Here is a 25080-nt window from a genome sequence, read left to right as displayed (position 1 = left end):
TTTTTTTTACAAAAAAAAAACAATGACAAGAAGACATTTTGGGACCAAAAAAGGTTCCATTTTGAAATATGTCTACAAACTGGTTATATCATGAGTACAAAGGATATACTTAAATACTTTAAAGTGGCAGAAATATAAATAAATAATCCCTTTGACCAAGAATTTTCATGAAATTGAGAGAAATAGAATACCTGTACTTGGCATATGTTTCCAAAAATATTCGCACCAAAAATTTGTCAAATCATAGTCTATTTTATATAAAGATTTCATTTTTAGTATATTTCACATAATAGCAATTATGTCAAATTATTAGAAAGAAAAATACCAAGTAACTTCTTTTGCTTTCAGTTAATTATTCAATATACAAAAATGCATGGATGTTAAAGAAGAAATGTATAGGGTCAAATGCACACCAAACTATTGCCTTTTCTTAAATAACTTGGCTTAACAATGAATATATGATAATGTTATGCAGTTGCAGAGAATAAATAATTTTGTTGTTCTGTTCACAAAAATCTTTTTTTTTTAAGATGGTAACATAACACTACAGGGAGATAACTCTGTAAAAATCAGCTGAATGTTTTATTCATGGTCTATTGTTAAGAAAAATATAGCTTCTAAATGATCGAAATTAGTGTCTGTCAAACTGCTATATATCCAATGAAATTTTTCCAATAAGGTGTGTGGTTCAAGTTTTTTGAAATTTTTATATTTTTGTCAAAGGGTCAAAGTAAATAATTTGTCAAAATTTTATGAAAATTAAATGCCAATTTAGTTTTAGTCAAGGTGTTGGGTGCCACCTTAAAGATTTCAAAAAAGCAAGTACCAATCTTGTGTTTTATTTCAAATGCTTCTACTTCACAATTTTTGACTGGAAAACCAACAACTTATGTTGCCAAATCACATACTCCAATATCAAACAGTTATTCCTTCAAAGTCCAAGGTAAAGCTCTGATAATTCGATAAATAGACAATAGTAGCTATCAAAACTGCATGTAAAAATATAGTATAAATACAGCTAATTTCAAAGAACCAAATAATACACTGTCGATTCATTTATTTTTGTGGATACCAATTTTCATCGATTGAGGAAAAAGTGTATCTTTGTGGATATTAGGTTTTGCGATTTTGCAAAATTCTCCATTTAAGCCTACAGAAACTTTGACTTTTGTTGAATACTTAAATTCATGGTTTTACCTATACCCAAAAAAACGTGAAAATTTGTATTCCACAAATAATAATAACTCCACAGTATGGTAAAAAAGGTATATGTTATTTAATGCATTATGTCTATAAATAGTAAACAACAGATCTTTATATTAATTTGAGATTGTCATTCAAAAAGTTATTTAAATTGTACAATAGAAACATGAATAATGATATTAAGTGTAGAAAATGAAAACATTGTTCATTGTCCAAGGTTAGTGGAGGTGGGCTGAGTGCTCACAAACATGTTTAACCCCACCACATTCTTGATGTCCCTGTCCCAAGTCAGGAGCCTGTAGTTAAGTGGTTATTCTTGGTTTATGTCGCTCGTATTTGTATTTTTGTAATTTGTTTTGTTATAAATTAGGCCGTTAGTTTTCTCAACTGAATTGTTTCATATTTTTCATGTCAGGGCCTTTTATAGCAGACTATAGGTATGGGTTTTTCTCATTGTTGAAGGCTGTACCATTGCCTGTAATTGCTTACATTCACATTATTTGAACTTTGATGGATAGTTGTCTCATTGGCAATCATACCACATCTCCTTATTTTTATATTCGTGTAAGAAGCCTTTCTTTCTCATTTGAATTTTCCTTATAGAAGAGATTATGTAAATAAAGATAATTGGAGCACTTATCATGACTGGAACTAATAGATCAATGTAGTAGCCCCAGTTCATGATAACATGAAAAATTTGCTTCTAAGATTACGTTTTGTAATAAAGTTATCTTTTCTTTGAAACAAATAAATACACTGAAGGTTGACCTCTCAGCTTCTATTGAGGTAATTAAATCTCCCAAAATGAATTTAAAACTTGATATTAATAAGACAGTATAAAAAAATATTTCACATTCAAAAGAATAACATTGCTAGCTATGTATCTTAACATCATGGTTAACTTAACATTGTTTTAACCTCTGTGAAGCTAAATTGGTGTTTGTCAGTTTTTTTTTTTGGTGTGAAGGTCGGTTGTCATGACTCCGTTTTCTAAAGTTATGGTGGTGTCAAGAAACGTCTGAAGTTTCAAATAAAAAAATTACGTTTCTTGACACCTGTAATTCAAGACATCGTATAAATCTAATGTTTTTTTTAGAGTCATCATAGATCTCTGATGTTGAAAATTAAAGCAGCACTTCTCTGATGTAAAGGCTCCTGTCCTGTCAAGTGCTTTTATAAAGACTTTTACAATCTGTATTTCACATCACAAAAAATGCAAATTATAAATAAATTTTGCTTGACAATAAAAGCATATCAAAATGTAAAGCAGTAAGGTATAATTGGTTGCTTTTGTCTGATGTTCCAAATATTTACAAAGTACAAACATGTAATGTTCTATTATGCTATTAATGCATGTGCAGAATCTGTACTAATCAAAATAGTGATTTAACAATGCAATTATATTATGAATCTGTTTCTTCAATGACCTGGTACCTGGTTCACTTTTATTGGTGTTCACTTGTATGTAGACAAGAACTGTTCATGGAAAATCCTAAATCTTTCCAACATTTCTTTTAACTTTTCTACAGGAGGTAAGATAGTGGTCCTAGAAAAATTAATTTAAGAAAACAAATAAAAAATCTTTAGACCCTTAAGTATTTTACAGGCATTATTTAAAAAAAACGTTTTTTGCACACAAATTTGTTGATTTAAATCAATCAGATGCTAAAGAAACAAAATCCCTTTATTACGAAATCCTTTTTTTACAAATGTCTTGACAACCGTTCCTTCATAATGATAGAAAGCTTCATTTTTTCGCTACGCTGAAGATCCATTTGTCCCTTTGAGCTGTTTTTTGCTCTTTGGTCGGGTTGTTGTCTCTTTGACACATTCCCCATTTCCATTCTCAATTCTATTCAAGATACTGAAAAGCAATCGATTTTAGTGGATACTTTATTTCATGTTTAGACCTTTCTAGCCGACTTAAGCTTCATGATGATTTATTTTTTTTTTGTGAATTTATAACCTAACATGTAGCTTCTGACCTCACTTTCCAGTGACTATCTGTGATTTTATTTAGCTGAATACCTTGAAAAACAAATGACAAAATATTTCAATATAAAATTTTATATATTTCCTTAGTACTCTATTGCAGACTTAGAAATGAAACTAGATCTAAAACTCTAAATTTCTATTTGGCACTTATTTTATAAAAGATTAAATTTGTGCAAAATGAATTACTTATTTAATACATATTACATTTTTTATTATTAGTTTACCTAAAATGGTATGTCCCAGGTCTCTGACCAAATCCTGATCCAGGGACAACACATATACCTGTCTTCTCTAACAATTCAAAACAATACATCACATCAGCTGGTACACCTCGTTTCTGAAAACAGAAAGTCAAAACAATATATCACATCAGCTGGTACACGTCGACTCTGAAAACAGAAAATAATAAACAGCTGCGCCATGAGCGCATGATACGCCCGTCGTCTTGTGTGTGAATTTTTATGCAATAAGCATAAATAGTTTCTAACATACGGCGTCACATGCAAAAACCCCCTTTTTTTTTTACAAAAAAACAATATCTCTGAAATAAAATTTTGAATCAAAACCAAAAAGTATACAGATCTTTAGATTAATATAACTAAGAAGTGTGTAAAATTTTAAGCAATAATCATAAATCGTTTTGAGTTACGGCGCGACATGTGAAAATCCCCCTTTTAAAAAAAAAACAATCAATATCAAAAATAAAATTTTGAATCAAAACCAAAAAGTATACAGATCTTTAGATTAATATAACTAAGAAGTGTGTAAAATTTTAAGCAATAATCATAAATCGTTTTTGAGATACGGTGTGACATGTGAAAAACCCCTCCCCCTTTTTTTACAAAATACTCAATAACTCAAAAATAAGATTTTGAATCATCACCAAAAAGTATACAGATCTTAAGATTAATATAACTAAGAAGAGTGTAAAGTTTTAAGCAATAATCATAAACTGCTTTTGAGATACAGTGCGACATGTGAAAAAAAACACATACCTGTTTTAGTTACTAAGTCCCGTAACTCAAAAAGTTTTAATCTTATTTTCACCAAAAAGTATACAGATCGTTTGACCATCATAAGAAATAACTATGTTAAGTTTCATGAAATTTGGATAAGTCATTCTCAAGTTACGGTGCGACATGTTTACGCCGGACAGACAGACGGACGGACACCAGACATTTGTATACCATAATACGTCCCGTCAAAAATTGACGGGCGTATAAAAACAATACATCACATCAGCTGGAGTCCATCTCTGAAAACAGAAAGATAAGACAATACATCACATTAGCTGATACACCTCGTCTCTGAAAACAGAAAGTTTTAAAACAATACATCACATCAGCTGGAGTCCATCTCTGAAAACAGAAAGATAAGACAATACATCACATCAGCTGGACCCTGTCTCTGAAAACAGAAAGATAAAACAATACATCACATAAGCTGATACACCTAGTCTCTGAAAACAGAAAGTCTAAATGTAATATATCACATCAGTTGGTACACATTGTCTCTGAAAACAGAAAGTCTAGATGTAATATATCACATCAGCTGGTACACCTTGTCTCTGAAAACAGAAAGTCTAGATGCAATATATCACATCAGCTGGTACACCTTGTCTCTAAAAACAGAAAGTCTAAATGCAATATATCACATCAGTTGGTACACCTCGTCTCTGAAAACAGAAAGTCTAAATGCAATATATCACATCAGCTGGTACACCTCATCTCTGAAAACAAAGTCATACAGTACACCAGTTGGTACACCTCGTCTCTGAAAACAGAAAGTCTTAATGCAATATATCACATCAGTTGTACCATGTCTCTGAAAACAGAAAGTCTAAATGCAATAAATCACATCAGTTGGTACACCTCGTCTTTGAAAACAGAAAGTCTAAATGCAATATATCACATCAGCTGGTACACCTTGTCTCTGAAAACAGAAAGTCTAAATGCAATATATCACATCAGTTGGTAAACCTGGTCTCTGAAAACAGAAAGTCTAAATGCAATAAATCACATCAGTTGGTACACCTCGTCTTTGAAAACAGAAAGTCCAAATGCAATATATCACATCAGTTGGTAAACCTGGTCTCTGAAAACAGAAAGTCTAAATGCAATAAATCACATCAGTTGGTACACCTCGTCTTTGAAAACAGAAAGTCTAAATGCAATATATCACATCAGCTGGTACACCTTGTCTCTAAAAACAGAAAGTCTAAATGCAATATATCACATCAGTTGTACCATGTCTCTGAAAACAGAAAGTCCAAATGCAATATATCACATCAGCTGGTACACCTCATCTCTAAAAGCAGAAAGTCTAAATGCAATATATCACATCAGTTGGTAAACCTTGTCTCAAAAAAACCAGAAAGTTTTAATATAATAAATCTCATCAGCTGGAACACCTCATCTCTGAAAACAAAGTCAAAACGGTACACCAGTTGGTACACCTCATCTCTGAAAACAGAAAGTCTTAATGCAATATATCACATCAGTTGTACCACGTCTCTGAAAACAGAAAGTCCAAATGCAGTATATCACATCAGCTGGTACACCTCATCTCTGAAAATAGAAAATTTTAATACAATATATCAGTTTGAATATCTCATCTATGAAAACAGAGACTAAAATAACTACATTACATATACTTCCAACAATCAAAATGTTAAATAGAAACTAAACATTGTTTACGTGTTAGTAAAGTTAAAGAGCGGAAAAGGCAAATTCTGCAACTTTTTCATTTGTTCAATCTGTTTTTGGTGGTAATTAGTATTGAGTACAAGTTTTATATGATTTGGTTGAAGGAAACTAAAGTCAGGAGAATGGAAACTAATTTCTGGATGTAAATACAGACAAGGATAAACCTTAAGGTTCTAGGCAACGGGGGCATAAAATTACCTGACTACTGGAACATGAAATGAATCTGTCACTTAGCATGAAAATTATGTTTTGTCAGGACCAATAATAGTTGTATTAAAACTTATATAAAATTATTGATTCATCAACTCCTACATCTTTATTGATGACAAGAAAACAAAAGCAACAAAAGTGAACACCACAAAAGTATGCGCAATATCTGAAAAAGAAGAGTCCTTGGCCATGACACAATTGGCAGGTTTAGTGCTGTGAATTTAAAATACAATGTTGTTATGAATGGATTGATTTTGTAATTCATTATATATCAGTTGCTTAGTTGATTGGTATTTCACATCACCTCTGTTTTTTTCTCATTACATTTATGAGGTAGTTAATCTGTTAATTGATTTTGCTGTTTGATGTTGAAATGTTGGTGAAAATTTTTTTCTCAATTATCTGAGTTTAATAGAACCTTTATTTTTATGTCTGTATTCATATTCATCCATGAAAATTAATACAGCTCATAAGATAAATTTTCATCCAGTAATTAGACAGTTTACTTTTCAAATAATGGTATACAAATAAACTAATGCCATATATCAATGTGTGTACAGCATGTACATGTATAGTGTATAAAAATGCATTCATAACATTCTCTACATCATAAAAATAGAATGCATTTTGGAGATTGATTGATTGATTGTTGGTGTTTTAACGCCACTTTTAAGCGCCACTTCTGGGCTATTTCGTGGCGGCCAGTTTTTATAAGTGGAGGAAGCCGGAGTGCCCGGATAAAACCACGACCTTCGAAAGGAAAACTGACAATCCTAGTCAATTAAGATTGGAGTCGAGTGCACCCGCACAAGCAGGGTTCGAACTCACAACCTCAGTGTTGACTGGCTAGTGATTACAGTAGTAGAACTACTTAGGCCACTTGGCCACCGAGACCCTGCATTTTGGAGAAAAGACATTCATATGTATTTCCAATGGTTTTTTAAGGGCATACGATACAGTTTCAGGGAAGGTTATGACGTTGCCAACGTAAAATGTTATTTTTCGCGACGTCAAACGGCGACATATCGGGGAAAGATGCATTTTTCGACTTATTTTTATCATTCAGACTGATATAACTTGAAAACGAGTTCATGGTCCCCTCTTTCTTAAAATGAGATTAGGATTGATTACGTGTGAAGATTATTTGTACCAATTTTTATGAAAAAGTCACAGATGAGATTTTTTAAAATTAGATAAGTATACAGCAAAAAATTCCGTTTTTTTTCCTAAAATCCTGACTCTTTGATAAAAACTAATTATTTCCAAAGAATTGTTATAAAAATTCAGAGCATACTTATGTAAAAGAGATTTTCCAAATGTTTTTATGAAAATCCTATTGTGTTTATCTTTTGAAACAATAAAATTAGGTTTGTCTATCCAAAGGTTAGAAATGTTCCAAAAGACATTTACTCAAAATTTCGACCCCATTTATCTCTTAAAGTAGCACATGAAGGTATATTTTTTATTACATATTTGCATTGACTAGGTGAAAAATAGCTTGTATGCAAATTTTCATAAAAAAATCACTGTGGGATCAAAACTGTTACGTATGCCCTTAACTTCTGAAAACATGTAGTATTTTGGAAATGTATAAACTGCATGAAATACAATACCTAGAACAAGATATTTACCTTGGCTTCTTCTAAAGCAGCTGGAGGCATATTAATTTGTGGAAAGGCATACATAGCACCTTGTACAACATTACAGGACATTCTGTCCATTGAATTAAATGTCTCCGTCACCATTTTGGCCTTTTCCTTTAGATCTCCTAATACTTGTTCTTTTTCCTTTTACAAAAAAATTGTAAGCATATTCAAATTATGGGCAATATTAAAAATAAAGTCTCCATGAAACTGGTAACATTAATTTTATCTAAGTAAACAAATATCCTTTGATAAACTTGTCTTTTTTGTCTTGACTGTGTTGTTGAGTTGTCTCACTACTGCATATACAAAATCTCTAATTTTTCATCAGTTTTTGCACATAAGGCTATTTTAGCAAAAAGTTCTTATTGAATCAATAACAAATTTAGTTTTACATTGTTTTTGAGGTGATTGTGGTATACCTCAAACCTAATGAATGGGGGTAAACAGATGAATGATGAATTTAAAGCAATATCATTAATAATCAGGGGATATTTGTTTGAATTGGAATCACAGGCAGTGTTCTCCCCAGGCCGTTTTAGCGTCGCGGCACCAAGACGCTATATTTTTTTCCCGTGATGCTATAATAATTTCCGAGACACTATAATTATTTTGAGGATGCTATTTTTCTTGTCTCTATTTCGCAAAACCATGTCCTAAATTTTGAACTTCCAATAATTACCGCTTGTGATCATAAAAATTATATCACCTTTAATTGTAGTCCCTTCAAGTCGGACAATAGAGGCAATTTAGAGTGATTAAATAGGTGTTAATTGCCCTTTGGGTGATAACTGAATGGATACGAATACCCCAAGCTGACACTTGTGACATGACTAATACCACGTGGTCCAATCGCAAATTTCGACATGGAGAAAATGTAATCAGAAAATCCGAAAAACAATTCGAAATCTACGTTTGCATAATAAAAATTCAAAGATACAAACGATTTCTCTCTTTAGAAAAAGAGGTTAGGTCGTATATTTTAAAAAATTACTTTCTTTCATTTCTGGTACTGCTATAGTTAATCAAGAGCGTATATTAAACATTTTGATTTTGAGTTAAATAAGTTTGATACTTCTTTAGAAAGTGATCATAATTGGCTTTAGTTAATGTTTCATCCATTTAATGCATTAAAAGCGTCATAACCATTCCCAATCTCTTATCAAACATTGTTTATTTTCGTAAATTTTTCTTCCGCCGCCATTGAAATATTTGTGTAAACTACGGATCGGAACCGGACCAGATATGACAAAATCCCGCATTTTTACGATAATACATGTAACTACAGATGCACAAATGGCACGGTAGACAGAAAAAAAATATCACAAAAGAGAAAACTACGCATTCCACGCGCATTAACAGACTATTTATTAGATATCTTTGCTAAATGTATTCTTTTTGAAAATACATTGTTTTAATATACTGTAAAGTAGCTTAACTTTGTTAAAAATATATATCATTTTGATATAAAGAAACAACTGGGACTAATTCATTGAGTACCAAACAATGAATTTCATAGACATGATAAAGAAAAAAGTTTTTTAATTGAAATTTTATTGCTATATGATACTTTCTCTTCCCTTTTTATATAAAAACCAGTTCTTTTATTTTTGCTAGATATTTAGTATTGTATATATATACAGATATACAGGTTGAACTATAATAAACCATTCATTCATTCATTCATTTAGTTGAGTAGGTAGGGTAACTGGAACCACACATATATTTTTATTTGGCCCAAGAGGAAAAAAATAATTCTGTAACTGTAAATGAATATAGAAAACATAAACTGAAACAACTGTTATCATGGTTAAAGTTTAATTGTATTCTCAGTTATGAATTGAACAATATAAACATATATAACATAAAGGAAATAGAGCATCGCCGCAACACGTCAAATGACATTGAAAAAAATACAGTTTATTTTTTTTACGCCAAATGTGATGCTATCCAAAATTTCTGGGGAGAACACTGATCACAGGTAGATGCAGTTCATGAACATTAGAACTCAATGAAATAAATATTTACTGATTTACTGAAAGAAGTAAGAGTTAAAACCATGAAAATAAGGTACTCAAGAACCAAAATGTTCTTCTCAAACAATGCAATTTTGTTTCCACATATATGTAAATACTAATATGTTTGACTTTATAAGCACTTTTTGGGGGCTTTCATGATTTAAAGACTCTTAAAGTTCATAAAGTATGTAAAACTTGATATGCATGATTTTAGGTAATGTGACTTAACTTCAACAAATACTAACTTTTACAAAAAGTTGATATGATGGTTCACTAGATGTTGGAGGATTGACTACCACATCCATAGCAGCCTATAATAAACATAAAAAGTTTATACAAAGTTTTTCTAAAACAAACTGTTGACACAGTGATATGTCTTGCCTATCGGCATAAAATTCAGAAAAAGACAATCTGATGGACAGCAACATTACTAATTAAATCAAATTCGCTGGACCAACTAGTGGGTAGGGCTTCAAGATGGTTGACAAACTGAGATGTACAGACAGCAATGTAACTTTAGTGAAAATATTGTCTATTGTAAGTAGTTCCTATCAAACTAACTTAATCAGAAAACTTAACATGGAAAATTGTTAATTGATTGAAAGTCACTGGACCATGACCTAGGGGGCAGGGAAACTGATATGTACTGATAGTACTGCAACTTTATAGAAAATATCATTGATCTATCGCAAGTAGTTCATATCAATCTAACTTAAGTAGAAAACTTAACATTTAAAATTTCTAATTAATTCAAAGTCACTGGACCATGGCCTGGGGGGGCTCAAAATAGTCATCAAACTGATATCTACTGATAGTAATGCAACTTCATACAAAATATCCTTGATCTATCACAAGTATTTCCTATCAAACTAACTTAAGCAGAAAACTTATCATTGAAAATTGCTAATTAATTCAAAGTCACTGAAACGTGGCCTAGGGGGCAGGGCCTAAAAAATGTTGTCAAACTAATATGTACTGATAGCAATGCATCTTCATACAAAATATCAATGATCTATCACAAGTAGTTCCTATCAAACTAACTTAAGCAGAAAACTTAACATTTAAAATTGCTAATTAATTCAAAGTCACTGAAACGTGGCCTAGGGGGCAGGGCCTCAAAATTGTCGTCAAACTGATATGTACTGATAGCAATGCATCTTCATACAAAATATCAATGATCTATCACAAGTAGTCCTATCAAACTAACACAAGCAGAAAACTTAACATTTAAAATTGCTTATTAATTCAAAGTCACTGAACCATGTCCTAGGGGGCAGACCTCACAATTGTCATCAAACTGACATATGCTGATAGTAATGCATCTTCATACAAAATATCAATGATGTATCACAAGTAGTTCCTATCAAACTAACTTTAATTCCTATCAAACTAACTTAAGCAGAAAATTTAACAATTGTTGACGCCAACACCGCAACTGTTGCTGGAAAAGCAATCCCTATGTCCCACTTTCCGCGAACAAATGGTGAGACAAAAATTATAACTGACACATCCATTGAATCTATATGTGTAATCTATGGTGATCAGCAGTATTGTGATCGATTATAAAAGTATCCACCAGAGTATGTGACTACAGTCTGCATTGTATTTTCTGTCTGTTGCTGATGACATCAAGTAACAATCAAAGTATGGACTCCTTTGTGTGGAATTTATTCCATGGTGATTTGGCAAAACAACTTTTTATCAGAAGAAAGGAAAGTTTATTTGTATTTTGTGATATATGTGGTTCCTTAAAAAATGTATTGCAAACTTTTTAAAAATGAATAATTATCTAGCTGTTCATGTTTTTGTCATTTCTTAGGTCATAAGATTATCAAAATACCTAATATTCAAACTATTAGGGGTATAGAAAATTTATTATAACCCCAAAAATGTCCAGGAAAAGGAAAAAATAATCTTGCGTTTTGAGTCATGACAAGCTTTACAAGTAGACAAAATAAAGACAATATAATTCTGATTCTGGTAGCTATAGGGTAAATGTACCTGTCCAGAAACAGATGAACATAGTTTAGCAGAAATGGATTTCAGCAGCTGAACTCTGACATCTGGGTCGAGGTTGATTGCTTCACAATATCCTCCTCGGAAACCACACCTGAAAGATAAAGTATATTTTCCAACTATCTAGTAAAAAAGTATAACAAAAATACAGAACTCAAAGGTAAAATCATAATGGGGAAGGTCTTAAAAACTGACAAAATCAAACCTTGGACTTTATTAACCAATAGAACGAATGGAAAACAACTGTCATATTCCTGACTTGGTACAGGGATTTTCTCAAGAAAAGGCTGGGTAAACCTAGTTTTATAGCTAGCTAAACCTCCAATTTGTATGACAGTTTTTTATAGTTTTTTTATATTGATAAAATTGGATGAGCAACTCAAACAGACATAGTTGTCTAATTGGCAATCATACCAGATCTTATTTTTATAATAATAATAATGTGACAATAATTGGGATCCAGCAGCCAAAACTGTGTAAACATATATCACAGATATTTAACACAACTGACTAAACAATTCAAACAAACATACAAATAAATCTAACAACATGAACAAAGACACCAACAAAAAAGTTTTCGTAGTTGATAGTACATACAGTATTATAATATAAACTTCCTTAAATTATAAAGTACAAATTAAGTAAAATATAAGGACAAGGGTAAACAAAATGAATCAACACTGTTAAAACCTCTTGCATAAGAACATTTTAAAGATTGTATGTCATAGCATAAAGTATTACGTGTCAACCTACCTAATACATACTTATCATCTAAAATCAGACAAATCAAAAACAGGATGAAGATGAATGCACTATTTCATTAAAAGACAGAATACATTTGCAGTTCTCTAAAATACAGGCCTAGCAGATATTATATAATCATAAGCATCAAACTTGTAAGATATTAACAACAATTTGGCAAGTAGTCGATAAAAGGGTTTGTAGGAGGGAGATAAAAAGCAATGACCTTTTCCAAGAAAGTTAAACCTTTCAAGTAACATGGCAATGCCATCAAAATCAGCAAAGCATATGATGTAAATTACAGATCTGAGAAGTTACAGGAGTATCATTCTCTTCAGTTAAGAACTTGAAGAAAGTCAGACATTTCAAATGTAACATGAGAATGCCAACAACTTCAGTAAAGTAGATGATGAAAGTCATTTACTGCTTGAATAAGTGTGTGAAGAAATGTAGTGGGGAATATCAATGAAAGATTTAAATAAATGGGGAATGTGTCCATGTACATATAACGTTATGAAGGTACATAACTAAAGAACGGTAAAAGTGACACTACCCAAATTTGTACTTCATCTGAGTTTTCTGGTAATAAGCATTGTGTATAAGTTTCATGACATTTGGTTGAGGCAAACTTAAGTTAGAGAACAGAAACCAATTTTGGGACGTACGGACGGACAAAGGTAAAACTTAATGCCCCCTACGCTAGCGTCGCTACGGCGAGGGCATAATTAAACAGGGCAGTTGACCCATGTAGTCGCTGATTCCCTCGTTGGACATTCAACAATAGAATAATCTGTAAATGATTGGAGGCTGATACTGAAGGACCTTTCTATTGGTTCTAGCATTAAAGATGACTGTAATCATTGGTTCTGACTGAAAGGAAGTCTGACAATTGACAAGAATATTTCTCCATAGACCACCATGCCTTGCTTGCACTATCATGTGTTTATGTAAACAATATACATGCAAGCAACAAGGGTCAATCTCTAGTACAGCTGTATTATCCAAAAGCAAATGACTTACTCCCCCATATATCCTTTTGATGTCGACATAAATGAGGCCAGTTCAATGTCCTGGAATTCTGGTCCCATCTCTGTCAATACTTTTTTAAAGGAATGGAAGGCTGACCCTTTGGCATATACATTGTGTTGATAAACCTACAAAATGTCAATATATAACAGTTTATTATTATAAAAAATATAATTAAAAGTATATATAAAAATAAGGAGATGTGGTATGATTGCCAATGAGACAACTATCCACCAAAGTTCAAATGAAGTGGATATAAGCAATTATAGGCAACCGTATGGCCTTCAACAATGATTTTAAGAAGCCTGTTTTAAGCTACAGAGTGTGGAAAATTTTCAATCTTTTATCTAATTAAACTACTGATGTTTTCTTCCTCTTTTACATCAAAGTCTTTTAAATTTAAAAAAAAAACATCAGATCAAAATTTAATGAGTTTCATTAAGGTTCATCTATACACTTCAACAAAAATGGCTGTGTTTACACCATGAAATTTTCTCTGAATGCAGACAAAACTGTGTAATTCTAATAGTTTTAAATCCTGGCAGCACCTAGATATATACAAGGTGTATTCATTTTGTGTTTTAAAAAGAAAAATACTTTTGTGCATTTTGCTTAACATTTTCTTTCCTTGCCACAGGTGGTGTAAAAATAAACAAAGTCATGTGAAATCTTTGAGATGGTCCCACTCAGGTAATGATTGTATTGTATCATATTGATTGATATGGACGATAGAGGGACAATCAAAATCTACTCACAACAAAGGTGATTTAAATAGTGTAAATGAGTGGACTGTATCAAAGAAAACTCAGGTGTTTGTTTATTTCACCATCTTCTGTGGCAAGGAAAGAAAATGTTCATCAAAATCCATAAAGTGTTTTAACTTTTTTTAACATAAGTTGGATGTAACATTAATTTATCTAGGTGCTGCCAGGCATTAAAACTTTTAAAATCACACAGTTTTGTCTGTACTCAATTTCATGGTGTAAACACAGCCATTTTTGTTAAAGTGTATAGATGAACCTTAATTTAAGATGAAATAATAAAAATGTCTTTGTTCAATGAAAATTACTGCAAAAATATTGCATTTCCTCTCGTGACAAAAATCTACATTGACTATTTCAATTGTGAGACAGTTGGCAGATACTACATTAAGATTCTATTGTTTTCCCTTATATGACCAAGGAGGCTGTTCATAATTTTTTAATGCAAAGAAATATGGTTTGAATAAATCATACCACATCTCCTTATTTATATATATATTGAAAAAAATTACATTTGAATACACCAAATATAACAACAATAACAAGTGCCATTTCTGCATTTCAAAATTTATACCAAAAAGGGTATCAAAATTTTTAAAACACAAAGCTGACCTTAGATGAATTGGCTACTGTAAATTCTGAAATTATTGCGTGCATTTATTACTGCGAATTTTGTAGAATGGATGAAAATGCAAGATTTATTATTGCGATTTCAGAAAAATCAGCATACAGTTATATGTATCAGATATAAGAATACAATTTCTTATTATTGCGATACTCATTCAATCACATTATTTGTATTAATAAAAACCTTGCAATAATTTCTGAATTAACAGAATTTTCTTTTTCTGTCCAAAATAGCTACTCATTTATTCCGGTATTTATACATAATTGGATTTCAAAAGTTTTGGACTGACCATTCCTGGTGAAAGTAAATCCAGAAAAGTGCTTTGGAAGCACAAAATTTATAAAACGTTATATTAATTTTGAAACTCCTGATACATGACTATAGAGATAATCTTTTGTTTCCAATAGAATTTTTCCTTTCTTAATGTTGATGGTTTCATATACCACTTAAACATTTCCTTACAGCATGCTTTGCATTTGTCTGCAATAAAGCATATATATAATGTGTTTAAACATACCTCATCAGCCATCAAGACTAGATTTTCTTCCTTGGCAAATCGAATGACGTTTTCTATGTTTTCTCTAGATAACACCTGGCCTGAAAATAGAAAAAAAATATATAGTGCGCAAAAGTTTATTCTGATAAATTAATTGGGGAGCTGTATAACAAAAAGTAGTCACAAAAAAAACAAAAAAAAATCTAGTCAAGGACTTATCCAGGTTAAAGATTTTTCTACTATACATTATTCAAAAAACATCTTCAGGTAAAAGTTTTATATAATATAATATACATATTTACTTACAAATTGGGAAAAGAAACATTTACTGTTAAAAGAAACACTTGTTTTATTTTTTTTCAGGCAACTTTAGGTCTCATTTTTTTAATGTGCACTTAAATTTTTCATTTTTGTCCTTTTGTTCATCAAATTAACTTTTTACCTGTAGGATTTCCTGGGTTAATTACACATAGAACTCTAGGTATACAGTGAGATCTGGCTTCTTGTATGGATCGTTTTAATTCAGGTATGTCTAATGACCAATTGTTATCTTCATTTAAATAATAATTGATCTGCAAAAGACAAACTCATATAAGGAGCATGAATGAGAAAACATGAAAGGCAAAATATGAGAGAATTTCAAAATTTGTCATTTTATGCCTTTTATGCCTTGGTGGCCCTCCTTCTGTCCATCTATATAATGGGTATATAGTTTGCCTTTTTCTTATTTCAGTAACTTTGTTTTAAAGGAAGAACTTTATTATTTTGTAAACCATTTGTACATATTCTGAAGATATGCATAAAGACAGGATTTTGCTTTCTTAAAATTTTAACAAAACAAACAGTTGCTAAAAATTTTGGGGTAATTTCCCCCAAATAATTGGAACAAGATTGTTCATCCTACTGTTAACACATTAAAGTATCTTGTTTTGAAGAACAATTCAACATAAACTGACGCTGTAAAAGTTGAAAACATATTTTTTTTTCTAACTTTAAAAAAAATTACCAATTGCTTAAATCAATTTTGAGGTACCACAGTTAAAATACCAATTGCTTAAATCAATTTTGAGGTAAATCTATAATAGTATCTACAATGTATGTATTTTGTCAAACAATTATGCATGTCTATATTCAGCTATCATGCAGAAAAGCATTATACTCAGCTTAAGTGCCATGTTGAAGGGGATTGTGGTACTTACAGGACAAGTATTATACTCAGCTATAGTGGCTGTGTAGAGGGGGAGTGTGGTACTTACAGGACAAGTATTATACTCATCTATAGTGGCTGTGCAGAGGGGGAATGTGGTACTTACAGGACAAGTATTATACTCATCTATAGTGGCTGTGCAGAGGGGGAATGTGGTACTTACAGGACAAGCATTATACTCGGCTATAGTGGCTGTGTAGAGGGGGAAAGTGGTGCTTACAGAACAAGCATTATACTCGGCTATAGTGGCTGTGTAGAGGGGGAATGTGGTACTTACAGGACAAGCATTATACTCGGCTATAGTGGCTGTGTAGAGGGGGAATGTGGTACTTACAGGACAAGCATTATACTCGGCTATAGTGGCTGTGTAGAGGGGGAATGTGGTACTTACAGGACAAGCATTATACTCGGCTATAGTGGCTGTGTAGAGGGGGAATGTGGTACTTACAGGACAAGCATTATACTCGGCTATAGTGGCTGTGTAGAGGGGGTACTGTGGTATTGGTATCATTACTCCTGCCCTATTGTTTCCTCCTTCACCAGTCATACATAGTTTCATGATGGTCTGTCAAAAATAAAACAAAATTAAATCACAATAATGAGTGTGTTCCAAAGCATGATTATCAATTTTACCGAAAATATAGCTTTTAAACAGTTCTTTCACAAAATGACTCAAACATTATTAAAATAGGACAGAAAGTCACAAGACAAAATGTCATGGACAAAAAATCTCAATGAACTAATGAGTTATTATAATTTGCTCTCAGTACGAGTTTCCCCTATTTTCTGATTGTTTATTTGGTATTACATGAACTTAATTTGTTTGCATGTACACTGTACTTATTTTCATGACATATACAACAATTCAGCTTATATCTAAATTTACAGTATTTTGAATATTTACTGTCTATCTAGTTTTTTTCGGGTGTGTTTAATTTTCACTTTGTTCGCGGAACCTTCAGAAACCAAAAATATGACCCTGCATAAATTTCCCTGCCTATACCTAGATTTATAGCTGTTTGAACGTGTCATACATAAATCTGTTAGTTATCGAGTTTACACAAAATTGATATGTAAACTCATTTCACCCTAAAGGTGAAATAATATTTATATATATAATCAGTCTTTTATATTGTTCAGCAGATCACAAGAGTGTGCATAATTAATTAAGATATCAGTTTTCATAATAATTAATTTGGCTAATCATACATTTCATACTGTTGTCAGGTCATTAAAGATTGCATATTTTGGCTTTAATATTTATTCACTTATAGGGTCTTTGCATCGGAATTAAACATATTTATTCTAAAACCAGTTGTTGGCATGACACGGGTTATGTTTTTCTCATATATTTTATGATGGTATAATACTAAACCCCTAACAGGAGGGATTGTGCCTGATATTCATATGATGAAGACAATCTTTCAATCAGTTTAATTGAGGTCTGGAGCTGGCATGTCAGTAACTGCTAGTAGTCTGTTGTTATTTATGTATTATTGTCATTTTGTTTATTTCTTTTGTTTCCTATTCTGACATCAGACTCGGATTTCTCTTAAACTGAGTTTTACTGTGCGTACTGTTGTGCGTTTGTTTTTTCTACATTGGCTAGAGGTATAGGGGGAGGGTTGAGATCTCAAAAAACATGTTTAACCCCGCTGCATTTTTGCACCTGTCCCAAGTCAGGAGCCTCTGGCCTTTGTTAGTCTTGTATCATTTTTAATTTTAGTTTCTTGAGTATAATTTGGAGTTTAGTATGACGTCCATTATCACTGAACTACAAATTTGTTTAGGGGCCAGCTGAAGTCCACCTCAGGGTGCGGGAGTTTCTTGCTGCATTGAAAACCCATTGGTGGCCTTCGGCTGTTGTCTGCTCTATGGTCGGGTTGTTGTCTCTTTGACACATTCCCCATTTCCATTCTCAATTTTATGTTCAAAACTATTAATTAGTGACATCTATTGATTGTTGTCATAACCCAAACATTTGGAATCTAACTTAAAAATAAAATTTATATAAATCACATTTTAACAGATATTTGCACAAATATGCTTTCAAATGCTTTATAATACCAGCACAAAAATTATGGAAACTTTCATTTTTTACCATGCCGCAATGAACTTAATTTAGACGATTATTAAAAGATCTCTGAAATTATGTGTATTTTTGTTTCTAATACACATATTTATTTGTAATCAATTATCTGTCAGTCAATCAATTTTTATGGTTGCTTACATCTTTAACAATACAATATGGTGATTTTTTGCGTTTATTTTTCCATTCAGTAAAAATTATACACAGCGAAAATTTAACCTGCCCATTTTGTCACCAAATAACAAAAAAAAACAATATACAATATATTACAATCACAGACAAAACCATAGATTCATTGTTACATAAAAAATCACAAAGAATAATGGAAAATAAATATTGGTTCACCTCTACCAATGAAATAAATATGGTTCCACACTATTAAACTAGTATCATTTCAATAATTGACTATGTAATATACAGCCCAATGTTCTATTTAGAATTTAAGAAAACAAGGGCACAGTTTTGAGTTATATGGTATCTAAGCTTTTCTCAAGGGGACACCTTGATCATGTTTACAGATAAACAATTGAAATACACATAGTAGAATAAATTAATGTTTTTTTGCTGAATTTATAGCACTTTGGTTTGTAAAAAGGTTTGACAGTAGTTACAATGATACTCTTTGCATTGAAAAATATCAATTTTCCATCAGAAAACAAAAAGGTATACAGCAGGACCATAAGGGAAGAAGGATACTTGAATGGACAGAAGAGAGCACAGAAATGGCAGAAGGAAGCTGAGCACCTCTATTTTGGGCTACCTATATTACTGCAATCAGAGAGTTATTAGTACAAAAATGTATATCATGTTTTTCTAATCCATAACTTGGTTGATCCATACGATGTGTCTTTGTCCAAACTAACTAAGGACATTTTTACCACGTGTTAGATTGTGGTTTGTCATTACGTCGTCTGATCTTTTAATTACCGAATGTGACTTATTCCCGATTGTGACTGTTTTGCTGAGTGTGAAACCGCATTGCTATAAGACGTGTCACGGTACTTTTCTATCCCAAATTCATGTATTTAATTTTGATGTTATATTTGTTATTCTTGTCAGATTTTGTCAAATGTCTTAACGTCTTTTCTGTTATATTCGTGTGTTATGGTAAAGATAATTAATCACCCCCTTCATTTATTAGATTTTAGTTTGGTTCAACGAAATTTATACCATATATTTGGTTTACAGTTTGATTCAGAAGAAACACCGACATAGCTAGATAATACAATTAATTATCTAATTACTACCACAATTTGATATTAATAAGTATTGTAATTTTCATTGTTATTAATAAATGTAATGTCAGTATATTACAAATCTAATCTTGAATCAATCCTAATCCTATCTTATTTTTGGGAAATATTTTTACAAATTCAAATGTGACGTCACTTTGTGTGTTTTTTTAGAATTTCAAATGTTACGTCAATTTGTGCGTTGAGGCTTTGGCTAACTCGGCTGTGTATTTTTATGTGTTGGATTAAGTTGTTTTATGTAATGTATCCGTTTTTATTCTGTAGTTAGTCCCCACTTCGGTTTTATCATGTATATCTATTATATAGTCATTTTATAAAATTTACTGTTTGCAAAATTATAAATTATTCTAAATAATAAGGATGTTCTTGTCCCAGGTAAAAAACCCTGGCCGTGTTGGGCGCAACTTTTTGGAAGTTTTGGTCCTCGGTGCTCTTCAGCTTTGTACTTGTTTTGGCTTTCAAACTTTTTTCATCTGAGCGTCACTGGTTGGTCTTGTATGGACGAGACGCACGTCTGGCGTATTGAATTTTAAGCCTGGTACCTTTTGTTAGCTATTATTCGTGTGTTTCTTTGTCCTATATGTTCTCCCATTTATTTGTATTGTGGTCCTGTCATGTGATGTTGTCGTTTTGGTGTTGTGTCTGACGTTGCCATAAAAGCGGGAGGTTTGGCATGCCACAAAACCAGGTTCAACCCATCATTTTTTTCTTAAAATGTCCTGTACCAAGTCAGGAAAATGGCCATTGTTATATTATAGTTCGTTTCTGTGTGTGTTACATTTTAATGTTGTGTTTTTGTTGTGTCATTGTTCTCCTCTTATATTTGATGCGTTTCCCTCAATTTTAGTTTGTAACCAGGATTTGTTTTTATCTCTATCGATTTATGAGTTTCGAACAGCGGTATACTACTGTTGCCTTTATTTCTAAAATACTTCTATCACCTAGCCTCCAAATTATTAAACATTAAACAACCAGTAAGTTGTGAGAGTGAGTAACATGCAAGAAATCATTGAACCTCATTGAGAAAATTAAAGAGCCTCTTTAGAAAAGAATCATTGACCAAATAGAGTTACCTTGATACCATCACTTGCCCCTGTACAAAGGAATATATTATCAGGATTACAAGGATGACCATCTCTGTTTGTTATATAAGATGCTATGTCTTCTCTTATAACCCTCACACCTGAACTGTCACTATAGGCACCTAAAATAGAAAAATAAGGACTTTTGCATTTATCTATCAGATGGAAATATAGTGATGGCCAAGTCTTTGGGAAGCATAGACTATTTCTTATCTTCCAAGCCTCGAGCTCATATTTAAAAGTTATCAGAATTTCCCCTGGTGGGTGAGATTTTCATCTGTTCAAATAAAAATGGCTATTTTCATAAAAGACTCCCATGCATCCTTCCTACATTGTTTGGCTTGCTATACCTTAAGCTATTTAACATATTTTTGTTACTTCTGTTATAGTGGATTTAATTCTTTTTGTGGGTACCAATTTTCGTGAATTGTCAATATGAGAAAAAACTTGCATTTTTGTGGATTTTTGATTTTGAGGTTTTCACAAGTCTGCAAACAAGCCTATAGAAAATTTGTAATTGGTTGAAGATTTGAATTTATGGTTCACCTGTACCCACGAAATCCACGAAAATTATTTTCCCTCGAATAATACTGAATCCACAGTAGCTTGTAAAAAAAATGTATTTCTGAAATTTGAAAATAGTATTTCCAATAGGTTGCCATGGAATCTATGTGACATCATAAGTGTCAAGTATTCCATTAGAGCTTCATCAAGTTCATAAAATTAGCAATCCATGTAGAATATTGTCATTTCTGAAAAGTTTGAAAAGAATTTTCCATGTAAACCATAGCTTCATGGAATCAGAAACTATAAAATAATTCAATCCTAACAAAGAATTTGCTATGACAGCCATTTATTCTTGAAATCTTATGTGGCATCATTGTTGACATGTTTGCCATATAATCAGCATGGACAAATGATTCTTTGAAGAGGGTCTTTACTCTTGTAAAGTAAGCTAAAACTTTGCCTTGTATACAAGAAGAAGAAATTTAAAGGTGGTATTTTCCCTCTGAGAAGAACAAATTATAGAAAGTAAGTCTTAGAAAGACCTTTTATTCCTGTAAAGCTTTGGCCAAAGTGAATTCATGCGAGATCCAAATAATGTGAAAAGTTACAACACAATGACAGGCAACAGATGTGAAAAGAATACAATAGCTATAGCATGAATCAAGTGTGCTACGTATTACATTTACAGATTAAACTAAGAAACAGTAGCATAAACACAATAATTGAAAATCTACCTTTACTTGCAATGTGGGATTTTTTGGGGGGTCGTCTGATTATATTTTGTATGCAACATAGAAAGAAAACAAAATCAGGAATTCTCAGACACACAAGAGTAATATTTTAAGTCAATCACTAGGCTAACCAAAAAGAAAGAAAGAATATTAAAACTGTAACAAGAGACAGACAAATAATACAAATAATAAACAGAATAAAAATGGTGAACAAGATAGAAAATAAACAATAACATATTCAGTCAATTTGTAATGTAAAAGTACATTTGACCCTAATTTTAAGTAACCATAAAATTAAAAGATAATGGGAAACCATACAACGGGTGTCTCAGACTTCCAAATCTTAAAGATTCTTTTTTCTCATCCAATCAATGCACAAAATAATTTAAATATTATTTGAAGTTGTGCAAAAAAGACATTAATACTCCATCAACATGGACACTGAGTGAGACAGCAACATCTCAAACTCAAAGTTCCAAATGAATGTTAGCCAACATAACAGAGTGAGAAAGAATAATTGATGTAGTATACATACCTATACTTTGGCCACCACAGCCTGATAATATTCGTTTTGCTCTACTTTTGGCATCTGCTGGATATTTTGGATCATCCATTAATCTATCTGGATCGGAACATATAGCAACAACCTGGAATTATCTTTTAAACGTCAAACATTTCAAGATCTTGAACAATCCATATCATGGTATTGAAAATATATGTTGTTTACATGGATTTATTTGTAAGAAGGCAAGTTTCCTGTATTTTATCAATTCAGAATCATTTATTATCATATAATGCATATTCATAATCATGATAATGAGAATTTATAAAAAAAGAAATCAACCAATATGCTGTGGTAACAAATTTGAAAAGATAGTAAGTTGTTTGGATAATTCTGTGTTTAACAGTAAAATGATGATAAAGAAATGTGTAATTACCAATTTCTCATTCAGTTTGGACTGATCAATTTCATGATTTTTTACAACAGTGGAATAATCTTCAACAAGGTACATTGTAAATTGTATTGGTTCTTTCAAACCTCATGACACCCCTTAATATGCTTAACAAATTTACCTGTCTCAGAAAGATCAGTTTTTTTTTCTAATAGCATGACAACACCTGATATATTTACCTGTCTCAGAAAGGTCAGGGGCTTTTGTCCAGTTGCATGACAATCCCCAATATTGGCCCTAATAACATCAGTAAATGGTTTACTCTTACCCTGAAAAGAAATTATATAAGTTTACATAGCTTCCAAACGGCAATACATTAAAATCACCTTTTCTACGATAAAACTGTGTTTAAATAACATTCAAGTAATACTGTAAACTGATAATCTTAAATAAAACTGATTTACAAATTTACTTTAAGTGTGCAAACTTTTATTATAATTTGCATTTGACTGATTTTTCAGCACTTTAATTTGTGCAAGTTGTGTAATGTTTCCGATCATCATATTGCTACATGTACCTTGAACCCATTGTTATGCGAGACCCAATAGGCTGACTAATGGGATTATCTTCTTGGTTACGCATAAAGTGTAATAACACTTATCTGAAATGTATATATATGCTTTCAAATTCGACAAGTGATACTGTTGGTCATCAATAAATCATTTTCTAATGTTTAGGATGACATAAATTTGAGAGAAAAAGAAAATTGAAAATATTTTCATATCCAAGTGCAGTTAATTTAAGACAAATATAACATGTATTTTCTAGACAGTCAAAAAAGACAATTTTTTTTGTCTTAATCAAAGAGCTTGTATAGTTGAAAAGTTGGCATTGTTTCCTTTGATTTCAGTAGTTTTGTCAACAAAATAACTTTTAACTCAACATCTATTCCCCTTAATCCCTTATGCAAGAGATTTTCCATTATGCATTTTTATATCAAAAATGGCAGCAATTCCAAATATCACAGCTCAAGTGTTATGTGGATAGTATTAACCTTATAGGCCCTACCCCCAGCATTATACACAAATTACAAAACCAGGAGAAAGGGATTAGAAATTGCATTGTTCCTCTAAAATCATAGCACCTCATTTATACTGTGACGGAATATAAGTTCCTTCATAATATAAGTTCCAAATGGGAACAATATTCTGGAATATTATTTCCACTGGAATAGATATTACAGTAAATGTTCCTAACGGAATAAATGGTATAGAATATATGACCCAACAGGAACAGATATTATGACATTGTTTATAACAAAGTTTCCAGTGGAACTTCTGTTAGGCGGAACAAATATACATTGACACTATCTTAATATATATATATATATATATGTATAAGTAACCTATTTCATAAAATGTGTGGCAGTTTGATCTATTGTTAAGCAGCATATCCTTATTATGGAAGACAGTCAGTTGTTGCTTTATATTCTAAATTCCCTTGGAAACAAAACTGTTGAATGTACTGAGACAAGAAGCTTACAAATTTTAACTCCCAAGAAGCTTACAGCTTTTAATTCTTGCTCTATTTCTGCAGCACGAATGACGATTGGACCTCTAACTGCATATTCCATGTTTTTGACAAACGGGTTAATGTTGTCAGTTGACAAAACTTTTGACCTTGTTTGGACAAGGTTTACACGTCCGTGTTCTTTTGACCATTTTACATGACTACAAATTGTATGCAACCTATGTCGTGCGCTCCTCATATTTGTTTTCACTTCAAAAGTTCCGTCAAAAACAATTTATGTTGTTGTTTGAGGCAGTTTGAACTGGAAATCCAAATTATGAAAGAAGTCAACTGGTAAAATTCAAGG

At 31.8% G+C, this 25080-nt stretch overlaps 1 protein-coding gene across 1 annotated transcript; it reads right to left on the bottom strand.

Moving 5' to 3' along the window:
* Positions 1 to 1828: 1828 nt before the first annotated feature.
* Positions 1829 to 25080, bottom strand: LOC127702579 (alanine aminotransferase 1-like). Its single transcript, XM_052206837.1, has 13 exons — positions 24772 to 25080; positions 23444 to 23533; positions 22847 to 22958; positions 21065 to 21195; positions 17098 to 17214; positions 15885 to 16014; positions 15464 to 15543; positions 13552 to 13685; positions 11776 to 11884; positions 10020 to 10085; positions 7745 to 7900; positions 3423 to 3535; positions 1829 to 2749 (listed from the first exon to the last, which is right to left on the bottom strand). Exons 1-13 carry the CDS (start codon positions 24970 to 24972, stop codon positions 2659 to 2661), a joined length of 1530 nt encoding a protein of 509 aa, XP_052062797.1. The 5' UTR covers positions 24973 to 25080; the 3' UTR covers positions 1829 to 2658.

The sequence above is a fragment of the Mytilus californianus genome, unplaced genomic scaffold, assembly GCF_021869535.1.
Source record: "Mytilus californianus isolate M0D057914Y unplaced genomic scaffold, xbMytCali1.0.p SCAF_5, whole genome shotgun sequence".
Lineage (NCBI taxonomy): Eukaryota > Metazoa > Mollusca > Bivalvia > Mytilida > Mytilidae > Mytilus > Mytilus californianus.
This window is presented reverse-complemented; position numbering and strand designations above follow the sequence as displayed.